This window comes from Schistocerca piceifrons, chromosome 3 (assembly GCF_021461385.2).
Source record: "Schistocerca piceifrons isolate TAMUIC-IGC-003096 chromosome 3, iqSchPice1.1, whole genome shotgun sequence".
Lineage (NCBI taxonomy): Eukaryota > Metazoa > Arthropoda > Insecta > Orthoptera > Acrididae > Schistocerca > Schistocerca piceifrons.
This window is the reverse complement of record NC_060140.1, coordinates 281,445,675-281,471,807: the sequence shown is the minus strand read 5'-3', so window position 1 is coordinate 281,471,807 and position 26,133 is coordinate 281,445,675. Positions and strand designations below refer to the sequence as shown.

General features: G+C 41.0%; 1 protein-coding gene across 6 annotated transcripts in view; it reads right to left on the bottom strand.

The window, feature by feature from the left end:
- LOC124789269 (fas-binding factor 1) overlaps positions 1 to 26,133 on the bottom strand; it is a 126,782-nt gene that overhangs the window by 75,931 nt on the left and 24,718 nt on the right. For 5 of the 6 annotated variants that reach the window (XM_047256574.1, XM_047256571.1, XM_047256572.1 and 2 more), the window contains exons 6-10: positions 4,852 to 4,979; positions 3,638 to 3,772; positions 2,161 to 2,250; positions 1,297 to 1,421; positions 1,109 to 1,217 (exon numbers count right to left, since the gene is read on the bottom strand). In XM_047256574.1, coding sequence (XP_047112530.1) covers positions 1,109 to 1,217; positions 1,297 to 1,421; positions 2,161 to 2,250; positions 3,638 to 3,772; positions 4,852 to 4,979 — 587 coding nt within the window. Of the gene's footprint in view, positions 1 to 1,108; positions 1,218 to 1,296; positions 1,422 to 2,160; positions 2,251 to 3,637; positions 3,791 to 4,851; positions 4,980 to 26,133 lie in introns of all 6 variants that reach the window. The other variant, XM_047256573.1, reaches the window with a different exon arrangement.

Here is a 26,133-nt window from a genome sequence, read left to right as displayed (position 1 = left end):
CTGGTTCCTAAATCTCTGTCTTACTATCATATAATCTATCTGATACCTTCTAGTATCTCCAGGATTCTTCCATGTATACAACCTTCTTTTATGAGTCTTGAACCAAGTGTTAGCTATGATTAAGTTATGCTCTGTGCAAAATTCTACCAGATGGCTTCCTCTTTCATTTCTCTCCCCCAATCCATATTCACCCACTATGTTTCCTTCTCTCCCTTTTCCTACTCTCGAATTCCAGTCACCCATGACTATTAAATTTTCGTCTCCCTTCACTACCTGAATAATTTCTTTTATCTCATCATACATTTCATCAATTTCTTCATCATCTGCAGAGCTAGTTGGCATATAAACTTGCACTACTGTAGTAGGCATGGGCTTCATGTCTATCTTGGCCACAATAATGCGTTCACTATGCTGTTGGTAGTAGTTTACCCACACTCCTATTTTTTTTATTCATTATTAAACCTACTCCTGCATTACCCCTATTTGATTTTGTATTTATAACCCTGTATTCACCTGACCAAAGGTTTGTTCCTCCTGCCACCGAACTTCACTAATTCCCACTATATCTAACTTTAACCTATCCATTTCCCTTTTTAAATTTTCTAACCTACCTGCCCGATTAAGGGATCTGACATTCCACGCTCTGATCCGTAGAACTCCAGTTTTCTTTCTCCTGATAACGACGTCCTCCTAAGTAGTCCCCGCCGGGAGATCCGAATGGGGGACTATTTTACCTCTGGAATATTTTACCCAAGAGGACACCATCATCATTTAACCATACAGTAAAGCTGCATGCCCTCGGGAAAAATTACGGCTGTAGTTTCCCCTTGCTTTCAGCCATTCGCAGTACCAGCAGAGCAAGGCCATTTTGGTTAATGTTGCAAGGCCAGATCAGTCAATCATCCAGACTGTTGCCCCTGCAACTACTGAAAAGGCTGCTGCCCCTCTTCAGGAACCAGACGTTTGTCTGGCCTCTTAACAGATACCCCTCCGTTGTGGTTGCACCTACGGTACGGCCATCTGTATCGCTGAGGCACGCAAGCCTCCCCACCAACGGCAAGGTCCATGGTTCATGGGGGTAGGTTTGAACATTATATATGCTAATTACCTGCAAGTGAGCCAAACGAAGTTCAAAATGTTGTTGATGCTTTAAAGTTTCCTTCTGGAAGTGTTCCTCTTGTGTTTCTAAGCTTTTCTGCAGAGTAGATAACTGTCTCCTGAAAGAAACAGATACTTTCATGACAGTATAATTTTTTTACAATAAAGCTTTAACATAATTCAATTTTTAGAAATTACTTGTAAGAATCTTCCAAAAGCTGCAGTTCTTGAACATGTCGGTTTTTGAGGGATTCAATGATTTCTTCCAAACTCTTCTTTTCTTGCTCCCACCTCAATGTATCTGGCTGAATTAGTACTTCTTCCTGTGAATTTGGTAAGAAATTTGAAATGAATTCTAATGATAACAATGTGACCACACACAACTATAAGAAGTAACTGAATTGAAAGAAAATGAATATGATGCTAAGAAGAAACATTTTCATGTTAACAGCAGGTTTTAAAAATATCTTCAGTTTTGAATGCAGCGTTCTAAGACATAACACTGAAATGTCCACATGGTGATGCAAGAACGATATGGCAAGTCAAAAACCTCTCTAATAATTTTCTCATATTCTAGAAGTTATTTAAAAAAATAAAGAAAAAATAAATTAGGCAAAGAAACAGTTACAGAAAAAAGAAAACAGAGAAATATTGTGCTATGATACAAATTATTACCTACTTTATTTGCTTTGACATTGAGTTTCACAGTCAAACCAATGAGACTTTATCATCTCCCATTTTAACTTTTGATAGTATAGTTGCTGGTCCAATATGTTATCATCTAACATTATAGCTCCCCTGGAGAGAACACTTCTGTTATCATACAGAATTACAAACTGTTTTATTTTTGCTTTTTCATTGTTTGTTTGCAAGAGTGAGAGCTAAATCATCTAAAACTGAATTTGATTATGTACATTGCTACTGTACAGATCAGTTTTGCTTCTTTATTACAGCTGTTTTTTGTCTTGTCTGAATGATGCCATTTGAAGTGTCATTATTGGTAAATAATTCAAATACATTTCACAAAATTATTACAAAAACATTTCAAAACTGAACTGTTACCTTAGTCTCTGGATATTTTTTCTCTTCTCTTGGAGGGATGAAGGAAGGTTGAGGCAGACTTTCAGGAATCAGTGGTTGAGCTGAAAGAGCCTGAAGGAAAATTAAAAATGAACTAAATGAACTATCATACTCAATTTCTTTATACAATACTCTCAGTTTATCACTAAAAAATAAATCTCTTCAGATTTTTATAAATATAGTGAACATATTCAATTGCTTTTGAATGAATAATACAAAAGAAAAATAAGTTTTTGAGGTTTGCTACTTTTTATATCGACATCATGCATGTGTAGTTGTCTGTGCAGAAACCTTTCATTTCCTTTTAATCTTTTCTTTTTTTCTAAGAAGAAATTCTCAGCTGCAGAAAAGGACAGAAAACATATTTTTATGTTCTGTGAAAAATATACTTTATTATTACAATACTTACATGTGGTTTAATATATTTCTTCAGGAATTTGATATATAAGACCATTAAGACTAAGCACATTATTTTGCACCTAACACAATTTTTGTACCCAGTATTAAATATCCAAGACAGAGAGAAAAGTAGCAGATTCCATAAATGGAGTACTATTGTCATAAACTAACAAAAACGACTGTTGTAAATCAGAAATATAAAACTAGGCATTTCTTTTATCTTCTATACAATTTCATTAAAATGACAATACATTTCATAAAATAAGATTTTGTATGGTGGCACTACTGGATCAAAGCTGATGGAATTACTTATGGGTGTCTATTCCCTCTGATTACCTACCTCCTTCCTATATATCATTAAGTTTAACTACACAGTCATGTTCAGGATAAAATTAATCAATTCAAAGCCCTGGTGGTGTAAGAAAAGTTTCAGTGTCAGAATACTGCTGATGAGGTGAGGAAAGGTAGCAGATTATTTATTAGACATGCGTAATTATAATGGCAGGTACTACTTTTGTAATTGCAATGTCATGTTAATGCAAAACATATTTAACACTAACATTCTTGCAGCTATTATGTAGATATTGTTGTGTAGCTGACATAATGGATACGTGTTATCAAGTATAGTCAAACTCCACATGGAATAACTGCTGCCATCTGAAAATTAATTTTATGAGTATGCAACTACAGTAATCTCATTTAAATTGTGTATTACAATTTGATTTGATTTTTTGTAATTTAAAGACTGACTGCTTTTATAAGATTTCTTGATCTTTGCTATGAGTAATTAACTAGATAGTCCCTCTGAAAAGAAGTGGGTCTATGTACAAACTATTTGTGTACATGAGAGATTTTAGGTTACAAAAACTCCTCTGTAGAGCCAATGAAGAGTTCAGCAGAGTAAACCACAGAGTCAAGAGCAGATTACCCGTGTTTGTAACAGAGGGAATACATATCCTTGTTGGTCCTACTAGTCAGACATAATGGCATGGTAACATAAATTACAGGATGAAAACTTATGTCGTATGCACAGAATAATGAAAATGTTGCAATGCCCTACCTCCAAGTATAATGTTATACGTTTTTGTTGATCAACAAGGGCATCGTCAAGTTTCTTCTGCCTCTCAATTTGTTGAGCAATGAGGAACTGTAATTGCTGTTCTTGCTGCTGCAGAAGTGTAGTCTGTCTCTGTACCAGGTGTGCTGTTTTCTCCTCATGAAGTATGAATGAAAAAAAAAAAAAAAAATAATTTGAAGGCAATGTCCCCAACATTATCACCAACTGTCAGCTAGTACTTACATCTTTGTATACTTTTTCTGATCCAAGTTGTTAGTTGATGCCTTGATTCAGGTATAGATTTTTTTACTTACACTGAACCTTGTCTTGCAAATTCTACATTTTTTTTCTTTGGACTTTTTAAAAATACTGTTTAATTTTCCATCTGTTGTAGCTCGATGTTATGTAACACCTGCCACTCCTCATGTTCCTTCAATCTTATTGCAGATATCTGATAATGGTAGTAGTTGGAATGTTGTAATAAATAATGAGATTTATTAAGTGATCTAGATGGTTTTATTCACAAAATACTCTAAGCCGAGAGGTTGAAGAAGCTAGCCACTATTCAACACCGAGTATGGCCAGATGTAATCTGCAATTCATGTCAACATAAATGATGCCGGCTTAAGTTTGCATAGTGAAGATGCGTACTTTTGTGTGTGAAGTGGCAGCACAGCTTGTTATATGCAGCCTTGCCCCCAGAACTGACTGCAGTCTTCTGGTGTAAAACTAATTGGAGTGCTTAAATCAGAGGCTCTGCAATTCTGTGACACCCTCGACTCAGATTTCTTGATCTTTGCTATGAGTAATTAACTAGATAGTCCCTCTGAAAAGAAGTGGGTCTATGTACAAACTGTTTGTGTACATGAGAGATTTTAGGTTACAAAAGCTCCTCTGTAGAGCCAATGAAGAGTTCAGCAGAGTAAACCACAGCGTCAAGAGCAGATTACCCGTGTTTGTAACAGAGGGAATACATATCCTTGTTGGTCCTACTAGTCAGACATAATGGCATGGTAACATAAATTACAGGATGAAAACTTATGTCGTATGCACAGAATAATGAAAATGTTGCAATGCCCTACCTCCAAGTATAATGTTATACGTTTTTGTTGATCAACAAGGGCATCGTCAAGTTTCTTCTGCCTCTCAATTTGTTGAGCAATGAGGAACTGTAATTGCTGTTCTTGCTGCTGCAGAAGTGTAGTCTGTCTCTGTACCAGGTGTGCTGTTTTCTCCTCATGCTGGCGTAACTGCAGGGCAATAGAGAGGCTTGCTTCCTGCCTGAACAAACTAGCAGCCACAGCACTGTCAATATTGCTGGTGAGTGGGATGGGTGTAGGAGTTTCTGTCATAGGAGATGGAATTCAAAAATGTTAGTAATTGACAAAAATTATACCCTCCTACTTGTATGCTTAGCAGAACAATGAAAACAAGCATCTCTGAGTCAATATTTTCAGACTCTTCATTATATAAATAAAAGGCCAATCTATCATTACATATTACAAATATTTACTTCAATATTCAATGGGTGCCTCAATGCTACACAACAGCTCTGTTCTCCTTTTGGTGTTAAGACTACTTGACAAAACACCTACAAGTCTTGGACATAGGTGCTAATGTTAAAAGGAGTAGGAAAATATGACAAATGTACCCGTATTTGTGTCCTTGGCAGAGATTTTAATGAATAAATGCTGCCTTTGCAAAGAGTACATCTGCATCTGTAAACTGCTACTGAATGTTTCAACTCATTTGTAAGGGCACCAAATTCAAAGTTTACAGAAAGGTGAATAATACATTACACTGTTAAAGTACTACTGTTTCATTTACTGTCAGCTGGGAGTACTATAACCAGTGTTCTTTACAAGTAATTTAAAAAGGGCTGTGTCAATATGCATATCACTAAAATTGTGCTCCAATTAATTTTCAGTGAAAAATAGCTGCTGAAATTCATCCTCATCTGCTTACAATGGAACTGTTACGAAAGGACAAAACTACAAGGGTCACTCCAAAAGAAATGCAGACTATTTTTGTAAAGTACAGTTTCCATTCTGCATGCTTCAAAGTTTTACAGTGTGGAGATACATCCTTCCCACTTGTTTTCCTACTTAGTTCAATCTGTTCCCATGAGTGGCACTGTCACAGCATGTCTTCAAGATGGCTGTTACACTTGATGTTTGTCAGAAGCAACGTGCTGTCATAGAATTCCTGTGATGTGAAAATGAGACAGTGGGAAACATCCACAAGAGGTTGAAAAAGGTGTATGGAGATGCTACTGTCGATCGCAGTATAGTTAGTAGGTGGGCAAGCAGGTTACGTGATGAAAGCGGGCACGGCAATATTGAGGATTGTCCTGTACTGCACACACTCCAGACAATATGCAGAGAGTTAACGAATTGGTGACTGCCGACAGATGCAGCACAGTGAACGAATTGTCACGCTACGTTGGGATAGGGGAAGGAAGTGTTTGCAGAATACTGAAAGTGTTGGCGTTAAAAAAGGTTTGTGCCAAGTGGGTTCCCAGGATGTTGACAGTGGCTCACAAAGAAACAAGAAAAATGGTATGCAGTGAACTTTTGGAACAGTACGAGAATGGTGGAGATGAATTTCTTGGAAGAATTGTGACAGGTGAGTGAAACATGGCTCCATCATTTTTCACCAAAGACGAAGAGGCAATCAGTGGAGTGGCATCATGCAAATTCACCCAAGAAAACAAAATTCAAAAACCACACCTTCTGCTGGAAAAGTTATGGCTACGGTGTTTTTCGATTCCTAAGGACTCTTGCCTGTGGAAATCATGCCAAGTGGAACCACCAGAAATTCTGATGCATATGTAACGACACTGAAGAAACTTCAAGCTTGACTGAGTCGTGTTCGGTCACATCGGCAAAATCAGGATGTTTTGCTCTTGCACGACAATGCATGGCCACATGTCAGTCAAAAAACCATGGAAGCGATCACAAAACTCAGATGGACAACACTGAAACACCCGCCTTACAGTCCTGACCTGGCTCCATGTGACTATCATCACTTTGGGAAACTGAAAGACACTCTTCATGGAACAAGGTCTGAAGATAATGACTCCTTTGTGCACGCTGCCAAACAGTGGTGCCAACAAGTTGGTCCAGAATTTTACCGTGCGGGTATACAGGTGCTGGTTTCAAGGTGGCGTAAGGCAGTTGAGAGGGATGGAAATTATGTGGAGAAATGAACATATTGTTCCTAAAGGATGTATCTACACACTGCAAAACTTTCAAATATGTAGAATAAAAGATGGATTAAAAAAAAGTAGTGTGCATTTCTTTTGGAGTGATCCTTGTATGTTACAAATTAAAAGTGAGAAAAAATGTTTGCTATGAGAATGGAATAGGAGGCACCTATAATCATGGATGAAATCATCTGAATTTTTGGACCCTAGCTCAGTTACTTGAAACTACGCGCACATTAACTGCCAAAATGTTGACTGCAAGACCACATCTAAAACAAATTGATTCAGCGAATGGAAGTCTTACCGAATGTGTTGTATCATCCAGTCTCACACTAAGTGACTTTATGCTGAATCTTCTGTTGGAAATTTAGTTGTGTAGAAAGACTTCTACAGATGATGATGCTGATTATGGTATTCAAGAAGCAGTGATAAAGTAGGTGAGAGTGCATACGCAACCCATTTACAATACTTAAATATCTAGCCTCACAAAATGTATGATCAGTGTGTTGATTGTGTGGAAAAATAAGTAAAGATACACGTACATCATACTGATATGAAAATATAAAAAAAACAGAAAGTCCTGGATGTAATAAGAAGCTTGCGCATGCACATGTGCATGTGCATTTTCTATTTTGGAAGGACTTTGCCCAAAAGCTTAATATTTCAGTCTTTTTCATTGTATCTGTCTGTGGCTCGATGCCTCGTCTATGAGATGAGTAGTAATCTATTCTTTCCATATTGTTAATATGAAAATATGGGGTTCCAGATATTTTTCTGTGCCTGTATCTTTACTTTCAGTATAAGCCTCATAAAAGAAACAGCCATTTTTCCATCCTGCATCAATGAAGTATTTGTAGAATAACAGTTCTTTAAACCTCCTGCTTAAGTGATTTTGCATACTATGCAAAAAATGGTCATTAAGAAGTCTCTGGAAGATCTAATACAGTGATTCTAAACAATTAGTGCTAAATAAACTAAGTGTTGCTTTTCGGATTAAGTTTGCTTGTCATCTGAGATTTAAAGTCATGTTTGAGAGAGTAGAAGTCAAAATCAACTCATTCACAATTTGATATTCAATCCTCAGTCACATTAATTCTTTGCATGGAATGATCCAACATATTTTGTAAAATAATAAAGTGTATACTTTATTTATGTATTTGCTTGGATCAATATTGGAATCAAATTACAAAACAGGATGTTTCGAATAGTAAAAGTGACAGTATCTTGTCACTGTGATGAGCAAGTAAAACAATAAAATATTGAACATCTATGGCCAGTTGCATTCTGAGACTTCTGATGAATTTAAAAATTTTGAGTTTTAATATCATTTTAAGTGTTTAACATTACTATGTTAATAGTACCCACATAAATTAGTGTTCCATGTAACTTTAGTGACTTGTAATATGCAGTTAATAGAATATTACTGCTACTGTCCAGATAAATTCTGTACAAAGATTGTGAACTACGATGAGTGAGAAGTGTGTGAATTGCCATAGAAAAGTTAGTTCTGGGATTCTATGCAGCTGTTGGGACAGATGGTTACATTGGGGGGAATGTACTGGGAGGTGAATTGGGGAAGTAAATGGGTCTCTTCCATGGCATTGCAAAGTATGTTCAAGGGATAGGAAAATAGCTGAACAGTACGGAATACTAGAGCCCTTAAGGCTGAACTGGATAGTGCTAGAGAGAAACTGATAAAGTTAAATGGGGGTGGGGGTGGGGGGGGGGGGGGGCGGGGAGGGTGAAGACAGGTGGGAAGCAGTAGCAAGAAACAGGGGCAACAGAAAGAGAACAGTATCTGACAGTTTATATCATTAGGAGTAAGATAGATACTGCCTACAGGAAAATTAAAGAGATCTTTGGAGAAAAGAGAACCACTTGTATGAATATCAAGAGCTCAGATGGAAACCCAGTTCTAACCAAAGAAGGGAAAGCAGAAAGGTGGAAGGGGTATATAGAGGGTCTGTACAAGGGCGATGTACTTGAGGACAATATTATGGAAATGGAAGAGAATGTAGATGAAGATGAAATGGGACATATGATACTGTGTGAAGAGTTTGACAGAGTACTGAAAGACCTAAGTCAAAACAAGACCCCGGGATTAGACAACATTCCATTAGAACTACTGATAGCCTTGGGAGAGTCAGCCCTGACAAAACCCAACCAACTGGTGTGCAAGATATATGAGACAGGCGAAATACCCTCAGACTTCAAGAAGAACATAATAATTCCAATCCCAAAGAAAGCAGGTGCAGACAGATGTGGAAATTACCGAGTTATCAGTTTAATCAGTCACGGCTGTAAAATACTAACACGAATTCTTTACAGACGAATGGAAAAACTGGTAGAAGCTGACCTTGGGGGGAGATCAGTTTGGATTCCGCAGAAATGTTGGAACACGTGAGGCAATACTAACTCTATGACTTACCTTAGAAAATAGATTAAGGAAAGGCAAACCTATGCTTCTAGCATTTGTAGACTTAGAGGAAGCTTTTGACGATGTTGACTGGAATACTCTCTTTCAAATTCTAAAGGTGGCAGGGGTAAAATACAGGAAGTGAAAGGCTATTTACAATTTGTACAGAAACCAGATGGCAGTTATAAGAGTCAAGAGACATGAAAGGGAAGCAGTGGTTGGGAAAGGAGTGAGACAGGGTTGTAGCCTATCCCTGATGTTATTCAATCTGTATATTGAGCAAGCAGTAAAGGAAACGAAAGAAAAATTCAGAGTAGGAATTATAATCCATGGAGAAGAAATAAAAACTTTAAGGTTCACCGGTGGTATTGTAATTCTGTCAGAGACAGCAAAGGACCTGGAAGAGCAGTTGAATGGAATGGACAATGTCTTGAAAGATGATGATGATTATTAGTGTTTTAGGGCGCACAACAGCGAGGTTATCAGCGCCTGTTCCCAAAAGTTCAATTCAGAGCCGAATTGTGAGAGAATTGGTATTGTTCAAATTGCAAGACTGGACACAGCACATCAAAACAGGGAGATAAAACTAAAAATAAAATAGCAGTACAAACAGGGAAAATTAAGTAACGGTGGCTGAGTGACCACTTACAAATAATGGGTGACCAAACCACTGGACAGCACATTAAGACTTCAATCCCAATATTTTGGGAAGAAGGCCAGACATCACACAAAAACGTAAAACTCTAGCGACACTCGCCTCATTATTAGTTAAAAGAGAGTGTAGGTCTGCTGGGAAACTGAAATCTTCCCTCAAACCCGCATATAAAACACACTCAGTTAAAATATGCCGTATCGACAACTGTGTCCCACATGTCTGACACGTTGGGGGCTCCTCACGACGTAACAGAAAACCATGTGTCAAAGGACACTGTCCTATTCTAAGCCGTGTAAGGGCTACTTCCTCAGCGCGTCGTTGTCGGAAGGAAGTGAGCCACGGTCGGACAGAATCCTTCACCGCTCGCAACTTATTATCCCTCACGTCCAGCCACTGAGCCTCCCACCAACGCATGACCTTCCGAGTCACGAAAGACGTAATGGCCTGCAGGGGGACGGAACAGCGAGCAGGAGGTGGGATGGAGCAAGCCTCCTTGGCAGCCGCATCTGCAAGTTCATTTCCAGGAATCCCTATGTGCCCTGGAACCCAGCAGAAAATCACATCCTTACCCTGCTGTTGCAAGAGCAGGAGTGCGTCCTGCACCTCTTGCACCATCCGATCTGCTGGGTACATCTGTTCAAGAGCGTGTAGAGCACTTTGGGAATCGGACCAGATGATGAATTTCGTGCCACGATGTCGGTGCATATGCTCTAATGCTTGCAGAATGGCAAACAGTTCTGCATAGTAAACGGAGAACTGCTCTGGGAGCCCTATCCGATGGACAGTGTCGGGAAACACAGCAGAGCAGCCCATAAAATCCCCCTGTTTAGACCCATCCGTGTAAACAGTAATAAAATCGGAATGGCGTTCTAAAATCTCAGTAAGTTTAATTTTAAAAAGGTGGTCTGGGGTACAATACTTCCTGTAAGCAGCCAGATCAAGAAGTAATCTTGGCCTTTGTAGTCGCCAGGGAGATCCCCTACTCCATCCCTGGTGGAGGACCTTAATGCCCTCCAGGTGTACTGACTCGAGACTCTCCTTTGCACGGATGCCAAACAGCTTTGTTGCCGCCGGACGGTGACTGAAGAGACGTGCCAGTGCCGGCCGGGAAAAGGTGTCGGACGCCAATGAAAAAGGAGTGGACTTGGCCCTGTACGCGTGCCGTACCATGAGGAGAAGACGCCGAATGGACAGCGGAGGCTCACCCGCCTCGACACACAGACTAGCAACTGGACTCGTGCGATAAGCCCCCGTTGAAAGCCTAATACCCTCATGGTGAATCACATCCAACATTTTGAGGTAGGAAGGTCTTGCAGAGCCATAAGCTTGACATCCGTATTCCAGTCGAGGTCGCACAAAGGCCTTATAAAGTTGGAGCAGACGTGCCCTGTCAGCACCCCAGGATCTATGACTGACGCATTTAAGGACGTTTAAAGCCTTGAAACAGCGGACTTTTAGATCCTTTAAGTGTGGCAACCATGTGAGCTTCTCGTCAAAAATAAGCCCGAGATATTTCACTTTTTCCATAAAGGGGAGAACAGTGTCTCCTAGTTTTAAAACAGGGAGATTAAAAAGAGAACGGGAACAGTTAAAATCTACACAAACGGTCTTCTCCAAAGAGAATTGAAAGCTCGTGGTCTTAGACCATTCCTCCAATCACATGAGTGTCAGCTGTAATTGGCGTGTAGCAGCTGTGAGGGAGGAAGACGCACAGAAAATGGAGAAATCGTCCACAAACAAGGAGCACTGCACGGGCCGTCATACTGTGGACGCAATACTATTGATGGCAATTGCGAAAGCTGTCACACTGAGGACACTTCCTTGAGGGACACCGTTCTCCTGCTTAAAACGGTCAGACAGGACATTCCCAACCTTATACTTAAAATACCTGTCCGACAGAAAGGATCTGATGAGTGTGGGTAAACGCCCACGGAAACCCCACTCATAAAGCTGCCGCAAAATGGTATGCCTCCAGGTAGTATCGTACGCCTTCTCCAGGTCGAAGAAAACCCCGATAAAGTGTTGCTTACGTAGGAAAGCATCCTGTATCGCTGTTTCGAGTAGGATCAGGTTATCTAGGGTGGAATGATACCTCCTGAACCCACACTGGCAGCGGGTAAGTAAGGATCTGGATTCGAGAACCCACACCAGGCACCCATTGACCATACGCTCAAATGTCTTTCCGACGCAGCTCGTGAGACTAATGCTACGGTAGCTACTGGGTTCGGTCCGATCCTTCCCTGGTTTTAAAAGGGGAATTAAAATCGATTCTTTCCACGAACTAGGAAAGTCGCCTGTCTTCCAAATTTCATTAAAAAGTTGAAGGAGGACTTCCTTTGACCGCAGATCCAACTGCTGCCGCATGCTATACGATATCAGGTCTGGACCAGGTGCGGTATCCCGAGATACGGACAGTGCAGAGTCCAACTGCCACAAAGAGAAAGGCTGGTTGTATTCCTCAGCGTTCTTTGAACGGAAATAAAAACCAGCCCTCTCCCGTGTACTCCGATAGCGCAGAAATTCTGGGTCCTGGCTAGAATCGGCCGTAATAGTTTGAAAAGATTCCGCCAACGCCCGGGCGATGTCTCTTGGAGATGTTAGGAGACATCCCCGCTCACGTATAGCTGCTATTGGCGGTCGAGAGTATCACCTTGAGATCCTCCTAATGGCTTCCCATACTTTGCTTGAAGATGTGGACCTATTGATGGAGTTCAGGAACTCACGCCAAGACCTCCGTTTACTCTCCCTAACGATTTTTCTCGCCCGCGCCCGTGCTATTCGGAAAGTTGTCAGATGCGCAGCAGTGGGGCACCGACGGAATCTTCTCAAAGCCGCCCGTCTGTCTCTGATGGCGGTACGACAGTCGTCGTTCCACCAAGGGACAGGCTGCCTCACAGGTGTTCCCTTTGACTTTGGTATGGATACATCAGCGGAATGGTGCATCACCGCCATAATGTGATCCACCCAATCCTGGACACCTTCACACCGTTCAAAAACAGCCAACTGCCGGTAGAGCGTCCAGTTTCCCTTCCGGAACAACCATTTCGGGGGCTGTGCGACACGACCCATTTCAACTGGCAGATGGAGCCAGATAGGATAATGGTCGCTGCCATGAAGGTCGTCGTCAACGACCCACTGAGCAATGTCCGCAAGCACAGGCGAACAAATAGAGAGGTCTATGGCAGAAGACGAACCTGAAGCGGTGCTAAAATGCGTGGCCTGACCTGTGTTCAGCAGTATGATGTCGGAAGTCCTGAGCAACTGCTCAATCATCTGGCCTCTGGGGCAGGTTTTGTTGGAACCCCATAATGCATTATGAGCATTAAAGTCTCCTAAAATGAGAAAGGGACGGGGTAGCTGATCAATGAGCCGTGCGAGGGCTTCACTGTCAATGTGCTCAGCGGGCGGTAAATACAAGGAGCACACTGTGACATTAACCTGGGCCAGGATCCGAGCTGCAACCGCTTGTAGCGTTGTGGTTAAGGTCACAGGTGAGGAGTGGAATGTGTCCTTAATGAACACTGCCACCCCACCCTGAGCCCTATTACCAGTCAGGTCGTCTTTCCTGTACATGTGATATCCCCTAAGTACAGGCGTGTCAGTCTCTTTAAAATGTGTCTCTTGCAAAGAGATGCAAATGGGGTTTTCCTGTACTAACAGCCGCAATTCTGCAAAGCGAGGGCTGACTCCATTCAGATTCCACTGAAGTATGGGAGCCATATCAGCATTTCAGTTTAGATTTCCCCCTGTCTTTGCGCCGCGCTGGTGAGGCACTTGTAGAGCGAGTGGCAGCAGAGGAGCTGCCAGGTTCTGGGGAAGAGGTATCAAAATCCATGACGATTTCCTCCTCATCAGTCAGGGATGCCAGATGTCAAATGCCGTGCCCCTTTCCCTGGTCCTGTTTTCTGTGTGGAAGTCGGGGATGGGGGAAGTGGAGAGGCACTCTGTTTCTGGAGGGCCTTCGAAGGCTTCACTGGAGCTCTCTCTGCAATAGCGGTTGGTGCAGGCGGAGCAGCCTGAATAGCTATATCGTTAGTGGGAGTGCTCTGGCAGGTACAAACGCAGGTACAGGTATTGGTGGAGGATACTGCGACGCTGGACATGGTCTGCGTCGAAGCGTCTACTCGCGATGCACGGTTGTGCACCAAGGAGGCATAGGATGTGGCAAAGACAGGGGGTTTTGTAGCCCTATACTCTTTTTTGGCTTCCACATAAGGTAGCCTCTTTGTCACCTTGATCTCCTGAATTTTTCGTTCTTCCACAAAGACGGGGCAGTCTCTGCTCCAGACGGGATGGCTCCCAGAGCAGTTGATACACAGCGCTGGAGATGTGCAGTTGGTCCCAGCTTCATGAGCTGCCTTGCCACATATACCGCAGGTTGGTTCACCCCCATAACTCATTGTCGTATGGCCAAATCGCTGACATTTGAAACAGCGCATAGGGTTAGGTATATAAGGCCGAACCCTAAGTCGGAGGAAACCAGCCAGAACGTAGTCAGGTAAGACAGGCGAATTGAAAGTCACAATGAAGGTGGCAGATTTCTCAATAACGCCATTATTCCTACGTGTCCTTTGTTCCACGTCTACAATCCCCTGTGTTGCCCATTCTTGCTTCAGCTCGTCGACATCGATATGCATTAAATCACGGCAGGTGACAACGCCTTTACTGGAGTTGAGGGAATTGTGCAACTCGAAAGTAATATCATACTCACCTAACTTGGGTGACTTTCGAAGCAGCTCCACTTGCTTTGCCCTAGTAGTCTCAACTAACAGGGTACCATTCCTCAGGCGTTTGATAGATTTCAGTGTGCCTGCGAGTCCTTCTAAACCCTTATGTATGTAGAAAGGCCCCCCCATGAACCATGGACCTTGCCGTTGGTGGGGAGGCTTGCGTGCCTCAGCGATACAGATAGCCGTACCGTAGGTGCAACCACAACGGAGGGGTATCTGTTGAGAGGCCAGACAAACGTGTGGTTCCTGAAGAGGGGCAGCAGCCTTTTCAGTAGTTGCAAGGGCAACAGTCTGGATGATTGACTGATCTGGCCTTGTAACAATAACCGAAACGGCCTTGCCGTGCCGGTACTGCGAACGGCTGGAAGCAAGGGGAAACTACAGCTGTAATTTTTCCCGAGGGCATGCAGCTTTACTGTATGATTACATGATGATGGCGTCCTCTTGGGTAAAATATTCCGGAGGTAAAATAGTCCCCCATTCGGATCTCCGGGCGGGGACTACTCAAGAGGATGTCGTTATCAGGAGAAAGAAAACTGGCGTTCTACGGATCGGAGCGTGGAATGTCAGATCCCTTAATCGGGCAGGTAGGTTAGAAAATTTAAAAAGGGAAATGGATAGGTTGAAGTTAGATATTGTGGGAATTAGTGAAGTTCGGTGGCAGGAGGAACAAGACTTCTGGTCAGGTGACTACAGGGTTATAAACACAAAATCAAATAGGGGTAATGCAGGAGTAGGTTTAATAATGAATAGGAAAATAGGAATGCGGGTAAGCTACTACAAACAGCATAGTGAACGCATTATTGTGGCCAAGATAGATACGAAGCCCACACCTACTACAGTAGTACAAGTTTATATGCCAACTAGCTCTGCAGATGACGAAGAAATTGAAGAAATGTATGATGAAATAAAAGAAATTATTCATATTGTGAAGGGAGACGAAAATTTAATAGTCATGGGTGACTGGAATTCGAGTGTAGGAAAAGGGAGAGAAGGAAACATAGTAGGTGAATATGGATTGGGGGACAGAAATGAAAGAGGAAGCCGCCTGGTAGAATTTTGCACAGAGCACAACATAATCATAACTAACACTTGGTTTAAGAATCATGAAAGAAGGTTGTATACATGGAAGAACCCTGGAGATACTAAAAGGTAAGAGGATCAAGTAGGTAAAAAGACGAGGGCTAGTAGAAATCCTTGGGTAACAGAAGAAATATTGAATTTAATTGATGAAAGGAGAAAATATAAAAATGCAGTACGTGAAACAGGCAAAAAGGAATACAAACGTCTCAAAAATGAGATCGACAGGAAGTGCAAAATGGCTAAGCAGGGATGGCTAGAGGACAAATGTAAGGATGTAGAGGCCTATCTCACTAGGGGTAAGATAGATACCGCCTACAGGAAAATTAAAGAGACCTTTGGAGATAAGAGAACGACTTGTATGAATATCAAGAGCTCTGATGGAAACCCAGTTCTAAGCAAAGAAGGGAAAGCAGAAAGGTGGAAGGAGTATATAGAGGGTCTATACAAGGGCGATGTACTTGAGGACAATATTATGGAAATGGAAGAGGATGTAGATGAAGATGAAATGGGAGATATGATACTGCGTGAAGAGTTTGACAGAGCACTGAAAGACCTGAGTCGAAACAAAGCCCCCGGAGTAGACAATATTCCATTGGAACTACTGACGGCCGTGGGAGAGCCAGTCCTGACAAAACTCTACCATCTGGTGAGGAAGATGTATGAGACAGGCGAAATACCCTCAGACTTCAAGAAGAATATAATAATTCCAATCCCAAAGAAAGCAGGTGTTGACAGATGTGAAAATTACCGAACTATCAGCTTAATAAGTCACAGCTGCAAAATACTAACACGAATTCTTTACAGACGAATGGAAAAACTAGTAGAAGCCAACCTCGGGGAAGATCAGTTTGGATTCCGTAGAAACACTGGAACACGTGAGGCAATACTGACCTTAAGACTTATCTTAGAAGAAAGATTAAGGAAAGGCAAACCTACGTTTCTAGCATTTGTAGACTTAGAGAAAGCTTTTGACAATGTTGACTGGAATACTCTCTTTCAAATTCTAAAGGTGGCAGGGGTAAAATACAGGGAGCGAAAGGCTATTTACAATTTGTACAGAAACCAGATGGCAGTTATAAGAGTCGAGGGACATGAAAGGGAAGCAGTGGTTGGGAAGGGAGTAAGACAGGGTTGTAGCCTCTCCCCGATGTTGTTCAATCTGTATATTGAGCAAGCAGTAAAGGAAACAAAAGAAAAATTCGGAGTAGGTATTAAAATTCATGGAGAAGAAATAAAAACTTTGAGGTTCGCCGATGACATTGTAATTCTGTCCGAGACAGCAAAGGACTTGGAAGAGCAGTTGAATGGAATGGACAGTGTCTTGAAAGGAGGATATAAGATGAACATCAACAAAAGCAAAACAAGGATAATGGAATGTAGCCTAATTAAGTCGGGTGATGCTGAGGGAATTAGATTAGGAAATGAGGCACTTAAAGTAGTAAAGGAGTTTTGCTATTTGGGGAGCAAAATAACTGATAATGGTCGAAGTAGAGAGGATATAAAATGTAGGCTGGCAATGGCAAGGAAAGCGTTTCTGAAGAAGAGAAATTTGTTAACATCCAGTATTGATTTAAGTGTCAGGAAGTCATTTCTGAAAGTATTCGTATGGAGTGTAGCCATGTATGGAAGTGAAACATGGACGATAAATAGTTTGGACAAGAAGAGAATAGAAGCTTTCGAAATGTGGTGCTACAGAAGAATGCTGAAGATTAGATGGGTAGATCACATAACTAATGAGGAAGTATTGAATAGGATTGGGGAGAAGAGAAGTTTGTGGCACAACTTGACCAGAAGAAGGGATTGGTTGGTAGGACATGTTCTGAGGCATCAAGGGATCACCAATTTAGTATTGGAGGGCAGCGTGGAGGGTAAAAATCGTAGAGGGAGACCAAGAGATGAATACACTAAGCAGATTCAGAAGGATGTAGGTTGCAGTAGGTACTGGGAGATGAAAAAGCTTGCACAGGATAGAGTAGCATGGAGAGCTGCATCAAACCAGTCTCAGGACTGAAGACCACAACAAACAACATGTAGAAAGGAGACACTTTTTCAAATGAGCCCTTCTTCCTCTTAATCATGATGAAAACATTGTCATTTACGACTCCATGAGCCCTGTTACTCTTTTCCATCTGCATATCTGGAGGACTAGCCTCCCTCATGCGCTTGACTGATTGCGAAGTTGGTGAAGGGAAATACGTGGTTGCCATGTGCGTCCCACGAGCAGCTAGGGAACGAAACGTCAGCCCAGACAGAGCCCCGCATGCCTGGGTAAGCCTTATACAACTGAGGTGCGGCAGGTTCCTCAGAGGTCGCCCGCTAGTGACTGTTCCACCTCAACAGCCATGCATCTTATCGGCGCGCAGCACACCTTAAGATTGAAGGGTTTTTTATAGAGGTATGTACCATCCTCGCGATCCAGGCAATCAAGCCAAGATCCCCGGTCCCTGCGACACACAATGTTCCACCGTTGCGCCACACGGTGGTCGCTGAAGCATGCCCAGAGTTTACGGTGTCAGAGGACCGGCAGCGCACACCAGTCCCCAGCTCGGGGACCCCGGGTTCGCCAAGCCCGTACCCAGCACATAAATGCTGAGTCCCCTGAGGGGATGTCTTGAAAGGAGGATATAAGATGAACATTAACAAAAGCAAAACGAGGAATGTAGTCGAATTAAATCAGGTGATGCTGAGGGTATAGAGTAGCGTGGAGAGCTGCATCAAACCAGTCTCCGGACTGAAGACCACAACAACGACATCTGACAGTTTCATGGCTACTTCAGTTAACTAAGGAAGAGGCCCATGTAGATGTAAGTGTTCTTAATACCCAACAGACTTTCACCAGGAAACCAACTGTTTCTAAAGAAACAGACAGTAGGAGAAAAGTTACTTTGTTAGGTAGTACCCGTGGAAGAAGTATAGGCCAGATCTTGCAGGAAAAATTAGGTGACAGGTGCCAGGCCACAAGTTTTTTTCAGGCCCAATGCATGTTGGTTGGTTTCAGAGGTGGGGAAAGGGACCAAACTGCTTAGTCACTGGTGCCCCCCAGTGCATGTCTCAGCCCAGAGACAGAAGACATAGGATCATTGTGCAATGATTTCACAAAGCAGGAACATATTGTGATAGTGGGTGGAGCAGGAAACAGTACTAATAGGGATCAGGGCTACAATATTGAGTGTGACCTGGTAAAAATAGCATGTACAATGAACATACAAATGTTGCCTTGGTTTCTGCTTTCATGCAGTATGATAGCCCCAATTGAATAGCTCTATTAGAAGAGTTAATATGGAGTTATATCAGCTGCTTTGTCAGACTTGGGTCTTGTTCCGGTTGATATTATTGGTAGGTGGGACTTCACAAGGTATGGCCTGCATCTCAGTAGGAAAGGGAAGGGTAATGGCCAGGATGATAGCAAAATCTCTAGGAGGGTGGGGGAGAGGGGGGGGGGGGGGACACTGAAACTCATAGGAGTACCCTTTTTTAGACTCAGATTAGTGTCCAATGATTCAACGTTGGATGAAATTAAGCTTAATGAGAAGCTCAGACAGGCAAGTACTACAGGTGTTAAAATATCATAAGATTCTGATAAAAGTACAGTGAAAAATAATGTTACTATATTGCCTCAGAGTATCAAGGGATTAAAAATTAAAGTAGGTGAGCTTCTTGTTTGTTTAGAAGGCTTACAAACTAAGGTTGGAATAATGTACTGTGCCTGTCTGAACATCATACAGTCACAGATATGGAAAAGGTAAATGTAGGTGGATATAAGCTTTCAGTACATGCTAGTAGAAACACTATGGAGAGAGAGTAGTAGTTTCCATTTATATTAAAATTTATCATAGCGTAAAAACTTTAGAAACTAAAAAGTGGTATGTAGAGCAAGGTACAGAAACATGTGCCTGTGAGATTAAACTAAATAATGGTACTTTTAGAATTGGATACTTAACTTTAGAAAGGTGCTAAGTGAAAAATGTGATAAGGGGTTTGAAAAGTGCAGGATACCGAGGAGGATTACCGTATTTATTCGAATCTAAGCCGCACTTTTTTTCCGGTTTTTGTAATCCAAAAAACCGCCTGCGGCTTAGAATCGAGTGCAAAGTAAGCGGAAGTTATGAAAAATGTTGGTAGGTGCCGCCACAACTAACTTCTGCCGTCGAATATATGTAGTGCTAAACAGGCTTGCTTTGCAGGCACAAAGATAAATACCGGCGCCAAAACCTCTGCGTCAGTAAATAAATTTAAAAAAAAGGTGGAAGAAGAGCTTATTTCTCCGCCCCGAGTTTCGACCACTGCATTTTCATATGTTATCCAACGAAGTAAATACAAATTCCGTATTGTTCATCTTCGAATGTAGCAGCATTTCAATGCACTGCGAAAATCCGACTGGCAAGACTGTTCGGGGTTTTTGTCAATATGGCCAACTCTACATTCTGAATTTTTTCCTACCTGTGAGAAGAGATGGTTGCTAATGGGAACTTTTATGAATTGTGAATCACATGCAGTATTCTCTTCACCATAAGAATAATACGAATATAAACATTTTGCGATGTATTCTTTCGTGTTTGCTGCTATCTCATTTAAATCCTGACTGCCTAATAAACTACGAAACTAGAGTGAGACAACAGCAAACGCGGAAGAATATACGTATCATGTCATGTTTATACTCGTATTATTCTTATGGCTAATAGTGATACAGTCAGAAATGAAGCACGGCAATTGACTCGATTTTTAAATCTAAGATGACTCTAATTACTGTGCAGAAGGTAATGTGATGTACTAAAGAGGCGTCTGCAAAGATTTTCAAACAGGGAAAAATTTTCGCTAAACTCTCGTGCAGAACATCTTCTATCATACGCAGTCTGTTATTTGGTTCTTGTTGATCATTATCAAAGAAAGCAGCAGTGTAAGTAACAACAAATAGCAGTCTCTTGCCATGGTTTCACTAATGAGACGATTCCTCTCTTTTTTAAAAAAATAAATAAATAAATAAATAAATAAATAAATAAATAAATAAAAAAAAAAAAAAAAAAAAAAATTGAAAGCTGCGGTAGCGCGCAGAAAAGCAAGCCATGCCACGAGCGGCAACAGGCCATAAACACGCACTATCAGAATGCGGCAAACAATGCATGACACAGTACAGTAATGCATTTTCAGCTTAGAGTGACGTAAACACCTATAACAAAAAATCGCGCTTATCAGATCAAAGAAAAATAAGCAATCCATTCAAACCAGATGAAGCACGTGAAAAAGGAAGGGTACCCGTATAAATACGGACAGAGCGCCTGACGCATAGCAATGGCTACCTGGTAAAGCTTAACTGCTAAGCTTACGACTCGAACCAAACTACTGTAGCTGTATCGTCATTCATTCGACCTAAATTGTGTCTCATATTAAAATGGACCAACTTTGTTTCGATTTGGAGGTGCGGCCTAAAACTTTTCTCTCCTCTTGAATTTCGAGTCTCAAATTTCAGGTGCGGCTTAGATTCGGGAAAATTTTTTTTCCTTGATTTCAAGTCTCATTTTTCAGGTGTGGCTTAGATTCGAGTGCGGCTTAGATTCGAGTAAATACGGTACATATGAAAAGTGTTATGTCCACCGAGAACTCCAAGTGGTCACACTTGACACCACTAAATGGCAATGGTGCTAAGTTGCCAGCTGATTTCATAAGAATGGTGCAATGTGCCATTCAGTTGTGTTTGTTTCACTTTGCTGCCATGATAAGTGCATGCATAGACTTCTATACTGTCCTTCTTTGTGAATCATCACTCTTCAACTTATAAGGTATGTGCATACACATGACATAATATTACGGTCGTATACAGTCATATAAAGTTGTCATATAAATGAAATATTATATATCTACATGTTATCTTTAAATCATTTTGTGCGTAAGTGATGTCCATACATTAGGTTATGGCGGATGAAGCCACACGGGTAGGAGAAGGAGGAAGAATGGTGGTGGATCATTCAGAGATGAGCAGAAGAAATTAAATACAAAATGTTTTGTGTATGAAACACACACAAAAAAGCAGTTATACCAGCTAAGAACTGTCCCTCACCACAGGTACGATTTTAAGCCCTTCACTGGCTGTGAAATCTATGCAAGGAATGATTGCTGTTGAATGTGTACATATTTCCAGTGTCTTCCATAGAAGACATATTGTTTTGTTGTTCTTTCCTTTAGGTACTATACAAATGTAGATTAAGGTGCGGTGAGTGACACCTGCATTGAAAATAGATTTGTTTTCTAAGTTCTATAAGCAAGACTACTCAACACAAGGAGCCTTCCTGATGGGTCTTCTTACAAGGGAACCTCCCCATCGCACCTCCCTCAGATTTAATTACAAGTTGGCACAGTGGATAGGCCTTGAAAAACTGAACACAGATCAATCGAGAAAACAGGAAGAAGTTGTGTGGAACTATGAAAAAAATAAGCAAAATATACAAACTGAGTAGTCCATGCGCAAGATAGGCAGCATCAAGGGCACGGTAAGCTCTGAAGCGCCGTGGTCCCGTGGTTAGCGTGAGCAAATGCGAAACGAAAGGTCTTTGGTTCAAGCCTCCCTCGTGTGAAAATTTTTTTTATTTTCAGACTATTATCAAAGTTAAAGCACTCAAACATAATCAACTTCGCTCTCCAAAATTCCAGGACATGTTCAGATTTGCTTGGACACATGCAGAATTTGACGGTATACAGACGGAAAAATCTGAAAACGTTAGAAACATATGTTTTGACAGAGCACAGGGAAAACTGTGCGACTGTGAAACTGTTGCAGTCATTTGTTGCAGTTCATGTCACAAATTCTTATTTTTTCATCACTTTTTTGGGAGTGATTATCACATCCACAAGAAAACCTAAATCGGCAAGGTAGAAGAATCTTTTTACCCATTCGCCAAGTGTAGAAGTTAGATGGGTCGACAACATATTCCTGTCAGGTGACGCACATGCCGTTACCAGTGTCGTATAGAATGTATCAGACGTGTTGTCCTGTGGAGGAATCGGTTGACGTATGACCTTGCGAGCAAATGTTTTTGGTGCCCACTGGAGAGGCACATCATTTCGTCTACTATTCCCACGGTTTTGTGGTGCGGTGGTAAAACACAGACACTAAACTTATTACAGTGAACAGAGACGTCAATGAACGAACAGACGGATCATAACTTTGCGAGATTAAAGAAAGTAAAATTTTCACCCGATGGAAGACTTGAACCAAGGACCTCTCCCTCCACAGCTGCTCACGCTAACCACGGGACCACGGCGCTCCTATGCGCAGAATATCCTTAATGTTGCTTACGTTGCGCGTGGACTACTCAGTTCGTATATTTTGCTTATTTTTTTCCTAGGTCCACACAACTTCTTCCTGTTTTCTCGATTGATCTGTGTCCAGTTTTTCAAGGCCTATCCACTGTGCCAACTTATAACTAAATCTGAGGGGGGTGCGATGGGGAGGTTCCCTTGTTAGTGTCACACCAGTATGGCGTAGTCAGCATGGAACCTACGATACTCCTGTTGAAAGTCGTCGGCAGGGAACAGTTCAGTATTCTATTCCACGTGGTACAGGGGATCTTGTTGCAGTTGCAAAACCACTTTTATGAATATTTTTGCTGTTGCAAAGAGGAGGCTGGAAATACTTGTTAAGAAGAATCTTGGAGAGACAACATTCACCGACAGCAGAACAAGACACGCTCAATCACAATACAGCAACAATGACAAAATGAGTAAAAAGCAGCACATAAATGGCTTTCTCAGGGAAGTTCGACAATACAGCCGAGCAAGATCAAGCAAAGAATACCTCAGTCCTGAGCTGAATATTTCAAGAATATACTCCCACCTTAGAAAGGTGTTTCCTCAAAGCACCGTAAGTTCCAGTTTTTATCATAGAATCTTTCTGAACTTCCCTTCCACAGACCTAGGAAAGACACCTGCAAGACATGTGACTTACTGAACATTAGGTTCACCACAGTCACTGGTGCATTTAGAGATTCACCATTGGAAGGCCGAGATGGTACAGAGTCTTCTGAAGAGCGACATCACTTCTTCTCAGTTCCCTGACAGTGCATATCGATTAATGTACAGCAGGTTATGTTTGTGCCCACACTAACACACTCCATCAGTTATCTTGTTAAAACTTGCCAGTATCTGTAGGCGATACCCTTCAGTCTTACATGTGCATGTGGGATGAGAGTATTGCTGGTAGGGGTGAAAATGTAATCGCATCATGCATTCTGAAAGTGTTAAACACTGGGACAAGAACGAAGAAAAACCTTACTGTTTGGAATGACAACTGTGCTGCACAAAACAAGAATCGAATCATAGTATTTCTTTTTCTTTTTCTGGTAGCAAATGGGTTGTTCACATGAATAGAAAATGGTTTCTTGTTAGTGGGCAGGGCTTCCTCCCCTGTGATCTGTGTTTGCCTTGATGGAGAGAAGTAAGTCAGTGACGGAGGCATTTGTACCCAGTGACCTATGCAAAATGATCAAGGAAGCAAAGGTTGTTAGAGCTTTCAAAGTAATGTCTATGGATACTTCTGATTTTTTAAAAATATTCAAGCTGTGGTAAACGAGATACTCTCTACAAATAAGCTGAAAGTTTCAAAAGTTGCCAGCATCACATATGATTCAACAGATGTAGCAAGAGTAGCAATAAAAGAATGTTACACCAACACGGAAAAGATCCGCAGATGAATGTGCTCAAAAAGGGGAAACATGCAAGAAACATTTGATCTGCTAACTTTGAAACTATTTTCACAATCCATTCAATTACAGATGAAAAGAAGAAAGATTTAAAGGCTATGATACCTTACCTGGAAAAAAATGAGCATAAAGAATATTATATGCAGATCTGTGGAGAGTGACTAAGAACATAGCATTTAGAATAATTTGATGGAACTTAGCACCTTTCATAAATGTTTCTGTTTGAGGTGCTTTCAGCATCAAACAATTTCAACTTTGTCATGAAACCACCACTAATATATGATAAGATACTCTCATTTGTAACATGGAAAAGTTTGAGGAATAAAAAATTAAGACACTGCACTACAGTCAGTTTGTTTGTAATACCTTCAGTTCATAAATTTGGCACTTTGCATCTTTCTACAGTTAAGTATTCAATTGTAGCTGTGTATAGGTTCACAGTGAGAAATTTTCAGCTACTTCTGAAAATTTCTTTGTTGTGCTGTCTGTCACACAGAGGGAAGCAAGTTATTGTTTGTTAGGATTCCAGTGTAGATTTTCCGAAAGAGTCTGACTGAAATAATGACTCTCAAGTATTATCTGGCTCTTTCAAATTGGCATCGGTTACTGATATTCCTATTTGGATAGTACAGGAAAGCAGCACAAGCATAGAAAATGATTATAATAAATTAAATCAAATAAAAACTTTTCCTGTTGAGGATGGTCTTTCTAATCATGATGCATAACTGGTTACAATATACGACATAGCTTCATACAGTAATGCAAAACAGTTCTCCACCACAGCGTGTTTAATTAATGATTTAACAACTATAAATTTTAGGAAAAGCTTGCAACGGCTAGACTGAAATGAGATGTACAGACAACCTGATGTTAATTTAAAATTGAACCTATTTCATGATACATTTGTAAGTATTTTTGAAAACAGTTTTCCAAAGAAAACCATGAAATATACCTTTAAGAAACCAACAACAAAGCCATGGCTTACTAAACAGATAAAAATACCTTGTAAACAGAAAAGGGAAATATATCTTATAGCTAGAAGGAGTAATAATCCAGAAGCAGTCAAACGTTATAAAAACTGCTGCACTGTATTAAGAAAAGTTATTAAAACATCCAGAAGCATAATAATTATACCTGGGATTAGCACATCTGATAATAAAATTAAAAAAACTTTGGAATATTGTTAAAAGGGATACAGGGCAGCTGAGAGGACAAGAAGACTGTATTTCTATCAAACTCAATGAAAAGTTTGTGAATAAAGACTCAAAAGTAGAAAATATTTTTAATAATCATTTTTAAGTGTTGTAGAGAAAATAGGCTCCAGCTGCTCATTAGAAAATACGAGGCTGTATATGGAAGGGGCAATACCTATGCAATTTGATAAAACTGAAATTCAACCCACCCATCCCACTAAAATCAGGAAAATATTAAATTCACTCAAAAAGCAAAAGCTCACATGGAATTGGTGGCATTTCCAGCAGCGTACTAAAAGATGTAGTAGCGCACTGAAACAGGGCATTTTTCTGGATGAACTGAAATATGTTACTGTAAAACCATTGCATAAAAAGGGAGGGGGGGGGGGGGGGGAGGTCTGATGCTAACAACTACTGTCCTATCTCACTTCTGACAGCTTTATCCAAAAGTCTTAAAAAAATAATGTATTCACAAGTAGCTTCAAATATTTGTAAAAATGAAGTACTAACAAAATGTCTGTTCG